This window comes from Sorex fumeus, unplaced genomic scaffold, assembly GCF_029834395.1.
Source record: "Sorex fumeus unplaced genomic scaffold, SorFum_2.1 ptg000122l, whole genome shotgun sequence".
Lineage (NCBI taxonomy): Eukaryota > Metazoa > Chordata > Mammalia > Eulipotyphla > Soricidae > Sorex > Sorex fumeus.
In genome coordinates this window covers 16999671-17013387 of record NW_026606179.1, presented here as the reverse complement: position 1 = coordinate 17013387, position 13717 = coordinate 16999671, and the positions used below count along the sequence as shown (strand labels likewise).

The 13717-nt window shown below is 52.8% G+C and overlaps 2 protein-coding genes across 2 annotated transcripts; one reads left to right on the top strand and one right to left on the bottom strand.

The window, feature by feature from the left end:
• Positions 1-287: 287 nt before the first annotated feature.
• Positions 288-6791, bottom strand: DMAC2 (distal membrane arm assembly component 2). Its single transcript, XM_056136785.1, has 6 exons — positions 6746-6791; positions 4436-4632; positions 2805-2885; positions 1884-2020; positions 1594-1756; positions 288-1269 (listed from the first exon to the last, which is right to left on the bottom strand). Exons 1-6 carry the CDS (start codon positions 6761-6763, stop codon positions 1086-1088), a joined length of 780 nt encoding a protein of 259 aa, XP_055992760.1. The 5' UTR covers positions 6764-6791; the 3' UTR covers positions 288-1085.
• A 2854-nt stretch (positions 6792-9645) lies between these two features.
• ERICH4 (glutamate rich 4) lies at positions 9646-12877 on the top strand. The gene is made up of 2 exons (XM_056136797.1): positions 9646-9828; positions 12607-12877. The coding sequence occupies exons 1-2, from the start codon at positions 9649-9651 to the stop codon at positions 12838-12840; spliced, it is 414 nt and encodes a 137-aa protein (XP_055992772.1). The 5' UTR covers positions 9646-9648; the 3' UTR covers positions 12841-12877.
• The last annotated feature ends 840 nt before the right edge of the window (positions 12878-13717 follow it).

Sequence of the window (13717 nt, the reverse complement as noted above, 5' to 3'; positions counted from 1 at the left end):
GGTCTGTGGTCAAGGACACTCCAGAAAGCAGCCAGCACCTGAAGCCCTGGGCAGGGGGAGGGGCCCCAGGACACCTACAGCTGCACCCCCCTCAGGTCGGGGCCAAACCATGCCCCCTCCCCCCCACCTCCCCCCAGCTGTGTGAGCGGATCCCATCTGGAAACTGCAGGGGCTGCGGGGAGGGGCTCAGCAGTCCAGCACCTGCCTGAGGCTCCCAGGTTCCAACCAACCCCAGCACTGTGGGGGACAAATGAAGAAAAACCATTGGAGATGCAACAGGGCAGTTACAAGTTTAATATGCCGAATTAGCCAAGGGTACCAGCAAACTGAAGTAACGACGGGTTCACTGGTAAGGGGCCTCACTAGAGTGCCTGGTACTCCTGGTACTCAGGGACCGGGTGCCAGCCCTACAGGCCCAGTGACACCTCCCTGGCTGGCACCAGGAAGCCTCGCCTCCTGGCGCCCTCTGCTGGCAGCTGGCCATGACATTTGGCACAGAAGAATCCAGATCACTTTTCAGAGTGCTCCAGGAAGTTGAGCTTGGAGCCAGAGTCAGTGAATCAGTAAGAGGCAACACCACGGGACTTGAGGTGCCCTGGTGCCTGGCGAGTTTGGGCCAGGGACACTGTGCTGGGGATAAGCAGCCCTTCATGGATGGGAGCAGCTTTCTGCACAGGCCAAGTGAGGGTGCTCAAGAGAAGAGTTGCCAAACCTAGGAGTGCAGAGTTGGGGGGACCCCCAGGGAGCCTGCAGCTCTGAGGGCTACGTAATAGGGGCCCTCACCTCCCACCCCAGGTCAAAGAGGAGGAGACGGGAAGGAGGCGCGTGGAAGAGGCTGCCTGACAGGAGGGCAGGGGCTATAGCCTTGAACTTGGGGGTGCCACCTCCAGGCAGCCCGAGGTAGGGAATACTGGGCTTTCCCTCCTCCAATATGCTCCGACTCCAGGCTGAGTGGACCCCACTGGGAGCGCCAGAACACGGGAAACAGCCAGTCCAGGCATTGTCCATACCACCATGCTTCAGCCTTTCCATCGGTAGGATGCCAGTGATGTTCAACCTGTCTATACCTGCAGCCTAAGTGAGACCTAGCTGGAGGAGGAGGGGGCCGGGGCACAGGCAGGAGAGGGGGTGGCTGCGCCCCCAGAAGGCTCCTGGGCCCAGCCAGCTCCCACCACCTCACAGTCGGGCAGCATCTCCTCCACCAAGATGTGCGTTAGGCCGGGGTTGGACACGGCCGGGAGGTCCGAGATGTCCAGCCAGCGGAGGTTCCTAAGGAGGCAAAGCGGGGGACGCCTAAGGATCGGGGCCCCACCTAAAGCTGCCACCATCCCCCTAAATCCACTGTGTCCATTACACACGGACACCCCACAGCTCCCACTATTCTCAAACTGCAGCTTTCCCCAAGGCCCGGGAGACAGGTGGAGAGGCATGTCATTCCCACCCTAGTCTGGCTCCTCCCCGCCCCCCCGCCCCTCTCCCAAGCCCCCCACCACGCTTTTGCTCCCAGAGGCGGGGACAAGGGGACCTTCCCTCCCGCCCGTGGGATGGTGGGGGACGCCCTGGCTCAGGGCCCAGCCCAAGTGGAGGCCTCACTGGAGGTGGTGGAGGCAGGCCAGGCCCCGCTCGGAGACTTGGGGGCACCCAGCCAGTGAGAGTTCCTGCAGCGAGCCGGCCAGCTGGTAGAGGCGGCTGAGACACCAGTCGTCGATGTAGGGACAGCGCTGCAGCCACAGGGACTGGAGTGCCTTCAGGGACACTGCAGGGAAGAGAGAGGGTGACAGCACAGAGGAGAGATCCCTTTGGGAGCCCACCGTGAACAAAGAGCAGCACTGTGCCCACTTCCCCCCAACATACACACACGCACACACACACTCACTACTCACTGAGGTTGTCCAGGCCTTGGTAGTTGATGGCACAGCCACTGGCGTCCACGGCCTCCACATGCACTGCCTGCAGCTTCTTGATGTCAAGGGAGGAGCGGCCACGCCCCTTTAAGCCCAACCACTCGTGGCCCTGGAACCTGGGGAGGGGGCGGGCATGTGGCAGGTCACAGGGACATTTGTGGCACCTTCCTCTGCCAGCCACCACTAAGGGACTTGGGAATGGGTCTGCATAGATCCACTGCGAGGACCCACAGAACAGCCAGTCTGGTCAGTTTTACATACAGAAAGGTTGGGGGTCAGATTCCTGACTGAGGCAGGCAAGAGCTAACACAGGGACTGAAGGGACATGTCAGACTCTGCACCCCTTCAAAGGGTGGGGCTGGGGAAAGTGCCCCAAATAGAAACTTTATTTTAAAATTTCATCATTGTTGATAGTTAATACAGCAGGTTGGGCGCTTGCCTTGCATGCAGCTGACCCGGGTTCCATCCCCAGCATCCCATATGGTTCTCCCAAGCCCCACCGGGAGTGATTCCTTGAATGCAAAGCCAAGAATAAGCCCTGAGCATCACCGGGTGTGGCTCCAAAATAAACAAAAAACCTGAAAAAATGTTTTCATTGTTAGGGCCAGAGCAATCCTACAGTGACTATGTAGGGTGCTTGGTCTTGCAAATGGCAACCTGGGTTCAGTCCCCAACATGCCATAGGGTCTCCTGAGCACTGCCAGGAGTAATACCTACTGCCAGGTGTGGCCCCCAAGCAAATGACCATCCCATTCTTCACATGAGAAAACTGAAGTTTAAGAACCAGCCCAAGCCACACAGTCTGAACTGGGTAGGGGCAGGGGCTCCCAGGAAGCCAGCCTGATGGAAGAGCCGGGCCACCCCGCCCTTGCCCTATACCCCAGGATGTGAGCCTCATACTTGACTGAGCCTCCCAGATTCAGGATGAAACAGGCGCCAGCGATGTCCGGGCCATAGTGATTCTGGAGGTGGGCAAAGGACCTGCAGAGGGATGACAAACAGGGTGAGGGTGGGGACACTGCTCCCACCTCGCCCCACGGCTGCAGGGAGGGTCAGAATCACTGGCACTGGGGAAGATAGGCCACAGAGACAGATGCAGAGGACCTCTGAGCTGGGCCACTGGGAGAGGGGCATGACCACAGTTGGTGGTGGGGCTGGTCCAGGCCGACCGAGACTACAGCAGGGGAAGCAAAACAAAGTGATGAGCCCAATTCCATGGTGAAAATGACACACAGGGATGACACAGCGTGGCTGGTGCATTTGGGGGGTAGTGACAGGAGGCTCCTTAGCTATGGCCCTAGGAGATGGCGCCACCTGAGTGGAAATCTGAGTGGTGGCAGAGATGCAAAGATCCAAGCACAGGCTGCATGGAAGCTCAAATCAGGACGGTGACAGGGACAGTGGCCGAACGCTAGCCCCCGGGAGGCCCCAAGTTCCACCCCACTTCCACCCCCCAGCACTGCAGGGTAAATAGTGGAGGGGGGTGCCCCTCGAAGGGGTCTCAAAGCTCGCTCTGATCTGAGATCTGGGACATGGACTTTGATTCTAGCAGCAAGTAGAAGTCAATTGAGGGTTTCAAGTCAAAGAGCAATGTTTTCTATTTTACTTTCGTTCTTTCTTTGTTTCTCACCACACCCAGTGGTGCTCTGGGGATCATGTGGTGATGAAATTAGAGCCTAGGACTCTCACAAAGCAGGAAAGCAGGTACTCAGCCTGAGGGGCTCTCTCTGGCCCAAACCTTAGGAGCTACTGAATGCTTTGCCTGTAGGGGGCACCAGTGACCAGGAAGCTGCAGTGATCCAGTGGCAAAGGAAGACACCAAGCCCCACTACACACCCCGGAGGAGGAAGAAATGGTTAGGGACCATATGGCATTTTAGTAGGTGACTGCAGAGGACAGAGAAGCAGGGAGGAGTCCAGACAGTTACACAACGAGGGTGGGGGTGGGGGTGCATTGCGGTGGCTGCTGAGATGGGGAAGGCGTGGGCATGAGCGTATCTTCCAGCAGAGACACAGGTTTACTGTTTGTGATGTTAGGTTTGAGGTGCCAGTGACACTGGGAGGAGGCAGTGGCCAGCTGGTTGCCTCCAAGGGCCATGGTGCTTGGGATGGGAGCAGGCTGGAGATGGAGAGGCAAGAGGCGGGTATTTGTGCCGGGGCAGTGTGTGTGTGTGTGTGTGTGTGTGTGTGTGTGTGTGTGAGAGAGAGAGAGAGAGAGAGAGAGAGAATGTGTGTGTGTATGTGTGAGTGTGTGGGTGTATATGAGAGTTTTGTGTTTGTGTGTGACAGTATTTGTGTGTGTGAAAGAGTATTATGTTTGTGTATGTGTGAGAGACTGTAAGAGTAATATATGTGTGTGTTTATGTGTGCTTGTGTATGTGTGAATGTGTGTCAGAGTACATGTGAGAGTGTGTGGGTGAATATATGTGAGAGAGTTTGTGTGTGTGATAGTGTGTGTGTGTGTGTGTGTGTGTGTGTGTGTGTTGCACCAGGATCTGGGTCCTCAGTGAGGTCTGGGGAAGGAATTCTCACCTGTTTTTCTTGTGCACACTCGTTATCTGCCTCTGAAGCAGGTATTCCCTCAGGAACTTCACATCAGAGAAGCGATCGCTCAGGGACTGTAGCAGTGTCCACCCCTTCTTCTGACTGCCCTCGGGGGCAAGCACACTGCTCAGGCCATGGATACTCCTGGCTCCCCAGTTACACACTGGCCTCACCAGCTGCCGGGACTAAAGAGAAGAGGAGCTGAGCCTGCGAGCAGGGACCCCGTTCCCGCCTCACCCCACCAAACCCAGGCTTCAGGGCTCCCTCAGTTCTGTTTTCACAACTTCCAAATTGAGACTCTGGAACCCCCAAAGGACTCCTCATGTCTTTCACAAGTCTCTCCCCTTAACTGAGCCTAACATCCTCTTTCTAGTTTGATTTTCCGAAATTGTCAAAATTTCTCTCAAAGTCCATATTTTTCTCTTAAAACCCCTATTATCTTACCTCTTTTTTTTTTTGAGGGGGGGCTTTTTGGGTCACACCTAGTGATGCTCAGGGATTACTCCTGGATCAGCACTCAGGAATCACTCCTGGCGGTGTTCAGGGGACCATATGGAATGTCGGGGATGGAAACTGGGTTGGCCACATTCAAGCCAAACGCCCTCCCCGCTGCTCCGGCCCCCATTATCTAACCTCTTAAGTTCCCACTTCTCCCCCTAATTTTAACTAATTCTTGCTGGAGCCTTCAATAACCCATCATTCCCCCAATATATAAACATATTAATTTCTCTCCAAACCATTTTTACTTAAAAAAACCTTTATTGGGGCTGGAGATATAGTCCAGGGTGTTTGCCACGCACTGCGGCCAATCTTGGTTCATCCTCAGCACCCCCTATGGCTCCTCAGGCACTGCCAGGAATGAACCCTAAGTGCAGAGCCAGGAGTAAACCTTGGGCACTGCCAGGTATGAGAAAAGAAAAACCACTTCATTCCCTCCAAAGTCTTATGGCATGGAATTTTCAGGTGTACAGTATAAGTCAACACCTTATATTATGTTCACCATGAATAACTTAGTCATTCACTGTAAAACTGATGGATGACCCCCCCCCACACACACATACCCTTTACTTGTTTACCTACTTTCCTTTTTCCTTCCCATTTTCCCCCTGCTATTTTTTTTTTTGTTTGGTTTGTTTTGGGGCCACACCTGGAGATGCTCAAAGGTTACTCCTGGCTTTTCACTCAGGAATTACTTCTGTCAGTGCTCATGGGACTAGATAGGATGCTGGGGTGTGAACCCTGGTCGGCCACAAATAAGGCAAATTCCTTCCCGCTACACTATGCCCCATCCTAAATTTACCTACGCACTGGCTCTGTACTCAAGGATCACTCCTGCAAGACTCGGGGAACTATCTCGGATACTTATGGATCAAACCAGCTCCACTGCGTGCAAGGCAAGCGCCCTTCCTTCTGTATTATCGCTCCTGCCCTAAACTTACCTTTGTTTTTAAAGCTGCTGAACTTTTGTTTCAATTTCCCCTCGCAGTCCTCTCTTAGCCTGCCTAATTTCTCTGAAATCCTCTTTATTCCATTTTTTTTTTTTTTTTGCTTTTTGGGTCACACCTGGCGATGCTCAGGGGTTACTCCTGGCTTTGCACTCAAGAATCACTCCTGGCAGTGCTCAAGGGACCATATGGGATGCTTGGAATCGAACCCGGGTCGGCCGCGTGCAAGGCAAACGCCCTATCCGCTGTGCTATCACTCCAGCCCCTCTTTATTTCAAATTTTGCCCAAATATTAATTCTCATTCCAAATTCCTCTTACCCTCCCAAACTTCGAATTTAATCTTTCTTAAATTCATTGTGAGACTTTAAATTCTGAATTCTCTCCACAAACATCGCAAATTCTCCCTTTAATACCTTTGGCGTCCTTCCTTTGAAACTCCTGAATTCACCTCTCGGCTCCTACCAACATTTCACATCCTTAGGTTTCGTGCCCAGAGATCCTAAATCCCAGTTTCTCAGTCTAGCGCTCCCACGCCCGCCCACCACTCCAAGGGCGCGCAGTCGGATCCCTTCCTGATTGGCTGGGAGAGCCAGGCTCGGAACTACTCCCTGCCTTCCCATTGGTCTCGCGCTAGGTCCCCGCCCCCTGGTCCTCTCCGACGGTCCACAGCAGCAGGCTACCCGGAGATGATCCCTCCCGGCCTCCAACAGCCACATGTCCGCGCTTCCAGCGCCAGGTATAGAAGGAGAGACCTCCCGTGTCCTCATCGCTCCTTACTCCCCGGGTGCAGACAAAAAGCCCTGAAGAAAGAGTGAAGTTAAGTCTGGGGCTCCAGGTACTTCGGTCACCTACCGCACTGGGCGCCACCATCTTGCTGGATTACGTAGCCGGAAGGGGCCGGTGTCGTTTCACTCCACCCAATTGGCGCTCACTTCTCTGGTGGCCACGCCCCTGTTCCCTCTTAAAGGCGCTCGCACTCTCAAGCTTGAGAGATTGCTGAATCCCCCCCAGAGACACCCCCCTCCCCCAATTCTCTTCCCCTATTTCTCTAGGAGGGTGGGCAGCCCTTTCCTCCACTGCAGTCACGGTGTCCCTGAGCTTCCCTCCAGCTCGGTGCCTCCTTAAAATGGGGTGAGTGTAAAATTCTCTAAGACAGACCTAACAAGGGGAAAAGGTGGAGTGCGGTACCCAAGGATCAGACATCCCGCTGAGGGAGCGCCAGTACAGCAGGGAGGGTGCTTGCCTTGCACACAGCCGACCTAGGTTCTATCCCGGGCACCCCATGTAATCCCCGGAGACCCGCCAGGAGTGATCCCTGAGCTCCTCAGATCTCAAGATGTATTTGTGATTCCAATTTGGATATCCTGACCACTATGTAATTCGCAGACACCATGAATAGTGCTCAGATGAGTAATGAGAACTCATCTCAGTGTGAAGATTCAGCCTGGGAAGTCTTGTGAACAGACTTATTTAGTCACTGTTTTCACAAATGTTCACTGCCAGGGGGACGGAGCCATAGTATCACAGAGAGGGTGTTTACCTTGGGCGGTTCAACCCGGGTTCAATCCTCGGCTTCCCATGTTCCCCAACACTCGCAGGAGTAACTCCTGAGCAATGCCGGGTGTGACCCCAAAACTAAAGAAAACAAGACAAAATAAATGTTTACTGTCCAGCACCAGGGGGCAAGCTCTGTTGTGTTTGCCGCGGTTTCCATGGTGACCAGGGTGTCAACCTTCCAGATGGAGAGAGAATAGACAAGAAACATGAATAATCAAGATCATTGTAATTGTTTGATAAAAGAAAAATAATATGATAGGGAGTTACTGGGGTGTAGGTCTCTGCAGAGTTGGTGTATAAGAGGAGACTTAAGCCCTTCAAAAAGTTGGGCGTGTTTTCCCAGGAAGAGGTAAAAAAAAGGAGTAGAGCTGGAAATCAGCTTGCAGAGAGAGGCAGGAGACCCTTGGGCCTGCAGGGAGGGCTCTTGCCTTGCACACGGTTGACCCAGATTTGATCTCAAATGTTCCCCCAACTGATCCCCAAGCACAGAGCCAGGAGTAAGCCTTGAGCTCCAAGTTGGTAGTCAGAGCTCAGCATATGGTGGATTGAATGTCCTCATGCATTTAATGCCACTGGGGTCAGTGACAGACACTATATAACCTTGGTCCTGACACGCAGTACTGTGCTCACGTGTGAGCCTCCCAGTTTGTATAATTACACTTTATGATGTGTACATAGGACAGAATCTCCTGATGACAAACATTTACGACTGTATCCTCATTGTTTAATCAACACAGGACTGAAGACTGCCCTCATCCCCCGAAATAGGGAAAGAAATATAAGATCTACATGCCGATCCCAAAAACCTGTGAACATATTACTTTGACTTTGCGAATATTTTACTTTTTAAAATGTTATTTGGAAGGCTGGTGCCTTACCCATTGTCCCATCTGTCCATCCCTGAGAATATATTAGTTTCATGGTACAGGAAAGGTGTGATACAGGTTTTCTGTTTGTTTTGATTTGGGGGCCATACCCAGTTGTGCTCAGGGCTTACTCCTGACTCTGGCACTCTCAAGGATCACTCATGGGGGTGCTCCAGGGACCGCAAGCAGTGCAGGGGATTGAATGGGTCATCAGCATGTAAGACAAATCTCTTACCCACTGAACTATCTTTCGAAGAATCTTGAGGTGGAGAAGGTTGTTCTGGATCACCCCAACGTCCTACCAGATGGAGGCCAGAGGGTACAGGATAATAGTGCTAGCATGGGGGAGTGACACAAGACGGGACCAGGAGTCTGGGAGTGCAGGCGGCTTCCAGTAGCTAGAATGGCCTGGAAGGGGATTCTTCTCCAGTGTCCAGAAGGAGTCCAGCTCCATGGACTCCCATGGACTATGCCCTCTGGAGCTGTGAGGAGTGACTTTGCCTTTTCTGAGCTGCTGTGGCTGTGATCAGGTGTTGCTATAGTGAAGTAAATACAATAAGTAAATACAATTACGTGATCTGGCCTTGGAGTGTTCTGCTGGGGAGGGCAGGGCTGAGGCTGGCGAGATGTGAAGATCAGGACCAGGGCCAGAGACTTCAGGGGCACTGAGAGCTAGATGGAATGAGTACAGCACCTGGCTGCATGGAGCGCAAGACAAAGATGGTGTGTGTGGGGGGGGGGGGAGGGGTGCAGTTCAGCTGTGGGTCCCTGACCTAGACACGTGCACCTCAGGCAGTGTTGATGAGCAAGGACCCAGCCGGGGTGACACAGGGCTCAAGGAGGGCAGAAGGTAGTACAGGAGGAGCAGGGGTGGAACCCAGGAGAGGGCTGGAGACACAACCCCCACACATAGCAGAGGCAGGAACTGGGGTGTTGGGCCTCTGCCATGGGGGTTGGGGGCTGTGGGTGGACCCTGTGAACAAAGACTTTGTCTTTTTTTGGCAGGGGGCCACATCCGGCGGTGTTCAAAACTTACTCCTGGCTCTGCACTCAGGGATCACTCCTGGTGGTGTGTGGGGGACTCTATGGGGTGCCGGGGAAGCTAATACAGATCCACTGCGAGCAAGATGAACACCCGCTATGCTATGGCTCTGGCCCCTGAACAAAGCCTTGAGGAGGAAAAGACACTGACTCATGCCAGGCAGCTGGTTCCCATTGGACAATGGACTTTGGGATGCCATCCTGCCCCCCACCCTTCCACTGCCCTTTACCCCCACAGGACTGGCTCATTCTGGACCTTGCCACTTCCTGATCCTGCAGGCACTCAGAGACATGGAGCTGTGGCAGCAGCTGCAGCAGGCAGAAATGATCCCCCCAGAGCTCGGCCCACCACCCCGGGCCCTGTTGGGGGTCCCCCCAGCAGAGATGGCTGGTTCGACCCTCTCATCTTCAGGGGCAGAAACTGGTAGTCCTGGTGCCAGCAAGAGTCTGCAATGGATCTGGGAGGAGCTGGTGAGTGTGGGGGAACAGGGGTGGGTCTTGGGGTCGGGGAGAGAGAAGTTGTGGGGGATAAATGGGAATAGGAAGACAGAAAGTGAGATAGGGACAGACCTAGGGACAGACTGACACGCAAAGAGGAGATAGCACTTGGGGACCAGGACATAGATGCCTGGGGAGGGAGATAGAACAGAGGCCATATGACTGATGCCAGAGAGAGACACAGTGGGGAGGGACAAGGGGATGGAGCTTCGAGATGAATGGAAGTGCTGGGCAGGCCACAGTGTGGGTAACATCACAGCAAGATCCTGTGGCACAGTCAGGTGAGCAGCAAGGAGCAGAGTTGTGGGAACGGGTGGAAAATTACTGAGAGTACATTGGGGTGGGCTGGGTGACCCTGGGTGACTGACATAACGAGCAAACTGAGAAGGCAGGTCAGAGTGAGTGGACAGTACCAGGGCATCCTGGATGGGGAGGAAACTTTTAGATATTGTTAGATAATGAAAACCCAGCCAACAGGAGATCATAAAGGAGGGAAGACACAAACTTAGCTGCAATCGCTGCAAACATGGTTTGACTCCCCAGCACCTCATAGAGCCCCCCAACAATTCCAGGAGTCACTCCTGAACATAGCCAGGAATACTCCCTGAGCACCACCAACTGTGGCCAACCACCTCACACCCTAAAAACCAACAAACAACTGAATTCACTTTGGGGAATGGAAGATGGGTTTGGGCCATACCTGGTGGTGCTCAGCACTTACTCTTTGCTCAGGTATCACTTCTCGTGGGCATAGGGGACCATATGGGATGCCGAGGGATTGCTCCTGGTAGGCATGGGGGATCAAACCCTGGTTGGCCACATGCAAAGGAAATGCCCTATCTGTTATACTATTGCTCTGGCCCCACAATTGAATTCACTTGACTTAATTGAAGGGATCTGTGAGATAGGACAGAGGTATGGCATTTAACCTTGCCCATAGTCAACCAGAACTAATTCCCAGAGCAACACCAGGAGTCATTCCTGAATGAGCCAGGAGTAAGTCTTTGAATGCATATGCGCACACACACACACACACACACACACACACACACACACACACACACACACCAAGACCTAATTGTGTCCTGACTCAATCCAGAAGAAAGGAAGGAAGGGAGGGAGGGTGGGAGGCAAGATATGATCAGGGACAGAGGTCCAAGAACTGGAGCGCAGGCACTGCATGTAGCAGACCTGCATTTGCTCCCCAACTCTGCATGGTCCTCTGTTCATTGCTGAGTTTGATGCCCCCTCCCAAAATAAGTTGTATAAAAGGAAAGGCAGAGAGAAGGCAAATTAAAGGAAGAGGACGGGGCTTACGGCTCAAGTCATCTCCTCAGCTTGGAGTCCTTCCCTCTCCCTCGGGCACCTGACCTCATTCACACGTCAGATTGAAAAGATGACCTTCATCATTGATGATCAGAGAGTTCCAGTTGACCAGTTGGAACTGCATTCCTGGGGGAGAATAACACCATGGGAGCTTCGCACTGCAGTCAGATTAGGTAGGAGGTCTTGGCGGGCTTAGCATGAGTGCCTCCATTTTGGACCTGCCAAAAGGATAAATCAAAGATATTTGCTTGTTTATTTGTTTGGAGGCAACACCCGTCAATGCTTAAGGGTTATTCCTGGACTCTTCACTCAGGAATCACTCCTGGCAGTGCTCAGGGGGCCATATGGGATGCCATATAGAAACTTGGATCAGCCATGTGGAAGACAAGTGCCCTCGCTGCTGCCCCATTTATTTTAACAATTACAAGAGTGGGGCCAGAGTAGAGCTCAATGGGCTGGAGCCTGTGCTTTACCTACAGGATGATCAGGTTTGATCCCTGACACCACATGGTTCCCCAAGCTTTCCCCTAAAAGCTACAGATCTAAGTAGTGGTAAGTTATAGAGCACTGGTATTCTTGCCAGTGTTGGATATCTTTTGTTTGTTTGGGGGGTCACACCTGGCAATGTTCAGGGCTTACTCCTGGCTCTGTATTCAGGGATCAATCCTGGTGGGGCTTGGGGCACCCTGTTGGGTGCTGGGGATGGAACTGAGGTCATCCATGTGCAAGGCAAGAGTGTCACCTGTGAACTATCTCCCTGGTCCCCCAAATTGTATTCTTTTTTTTCTGAGTCACACCCGGCGATGCACAGGGGTTAACCCTGGCTTTGCTCTCAGGAATTACTCCTGGCGGTGCTCAGGAGACCATACGGGATTCTGGGAATCAAACTCGGGTCAGCCGCAAATGCCCTGCCCATTGTACTATTGCTCCAGCCCACCAAATTGTATTCTTGAAGGTGGGGAGGGGCACTTAGTAGTGCTCAGCAGCACCCCTGGTACATTCCTCAGGGTTTGCTCCTGGCAGTTCAGGGAACCCAGTGGTGCCAGGGATGGAACCCGGTGTCCCACATTTAAAACATGCACCCAGACCCTTTAAGCTACCTTCTCGGTCCGAATAGCATTTTTGTTTATTTATTTTGTTTATTTGGTGCTGCCAGAAATCAAACCCAGTGCTTCACACATGCAAGGCAGAAACTCTCCCACTGGGTCACATCTCTGGCCCCAAAACTGGATTTTACAAGGAAGCTCACAGATGGGCCTAGGAGAAGTTTCAGGAACTGGGCTTAAGTTCCATGAACCACAGTACCTTGGTCAGGACTTGAGAGCTGGGATCTGTTCCCACCTGTTTTCTTTGGGGCCGGAGGGAAGGATACTGATCCTTGACATCTGGAGTTGGGTGCCCATGACTCTTACTTCTCACTGACAGGGGAACCTCCGTCGGGTGGATGTCCAGCTGTTGGGTCAGCTGTGCAGCCTGGGACTGGAGTTGAAGGCGCTGAGGGAGGAACTGGCCTTCCTAGAAGAGGAAGAGGAGGAGGAGCTCATTGAGGAAGAGATAGAGGAGGAGGATGAAGATCCAGAGAATCAGGAAAAAGGACCCTTGGAGGTCCCCTGCTCTGTGCCAAGCTATCGGCTCCCGGACTTTGAGATGACCATCTGAGACCCTGCTTCCGATGGACACAGGAATGGAATTCAAATGTATGCAGATGGATGCAGGGGAGGGATTTGCTGGTCAGATCCACTTGCAAGCATGGATGACCAACACATATTCCTTGAACAAGTGCTTTCTCTGGGGATGGGGGCGAGGCTGAGCCCGTGGGGTGTCTGCACATGAACTGTGTGTACATCCTGAGGGGATGTGGGTCTCTGCAGGCATGGACTAGATTCTTGGGATGACATTTTATTTTGTTTTTGTTTTGTTTTGGGGCCACACCTGGCTATCTTAAGGGGCCCATATGGGGTGCTAGGGATAGAACCCAGGTTGGCCGAATGCAAGGCAAATGCCCTACCTGCTCTTCTATCACTCCAGCCCAAGATGAAGTCTTAACTGAGATTAAGGCCATCAGTTTAATTAAGAGCAAGGGAAACTCAGGGCACACGTGACTGTCAAGCACTTGAAACAGTGCAAGTTTCACTTAGCAGGTCTGAATGGAGTGTCAAACCAGACTGAACTTATTTTATTTTATTAGTAGTAGTAGTATTTAGTTTGGTGGCCACACCTGGCAATGCTCAGGGGTTATTCCTAGCTCCACACTCAGGAATTACTCCTGGCACTGTTCCGGGGATCAGATGGGATGCCAGGGGTCAAATCCAGTTCAGCCGTGTGCAGAGCAAGTGTTCCATCCACTGTACTGTCATCCTGGCCTCGACTGATTTTTTATTTTTAATTTTTTGGGTCACACCTGGTAATGCTCACGGTTTACTCCTAGCTTTGCACTGGCTCTTCACTCAGAAATTACTCCTGGAAGTGCTTGGAGGATCTTTTGGGATGGCTTTTATTGGACAGGGGTCAGCCTCATGCAAGGCAAATGCCCTAT

Excerpts from the sequence above, each read along its gene's own strand:
- DMAC2 (XM_056136785.1), bottom strand. Across the intron at positions 1,757-1,883 it reads CCAAGGCCTGGACAACCTCA|TGTCCCTGAAGGCACTCCAG; the intron begins GTGAGTAGTGAG and ends TCTTCCCTGCAG. Across the intron at positions 1,270-1,593 it reads GCCTGCCTCCACCACCTCCA|GAACCTCCGCTGGCTGGACA; the intron begins GTGAGGCCTCCA and ends TTGCCTCCTTAG.
- ERICH4 (XM_056136797.1), top strand. The coding sequence starts at position 9,649 with ATGGAGCTGTGGCAGCAGCTGCAGCAGGCAGAAATGATCCCCCCAGAG. Across the intron at positions 9,829-12,606 it reads AATGGATCTGGGAGGAGCTG|GGGAACCTCCGTCGGGTGGA; the intron begins GTGAGTGTGGGG and ends TCTCACTGACAG.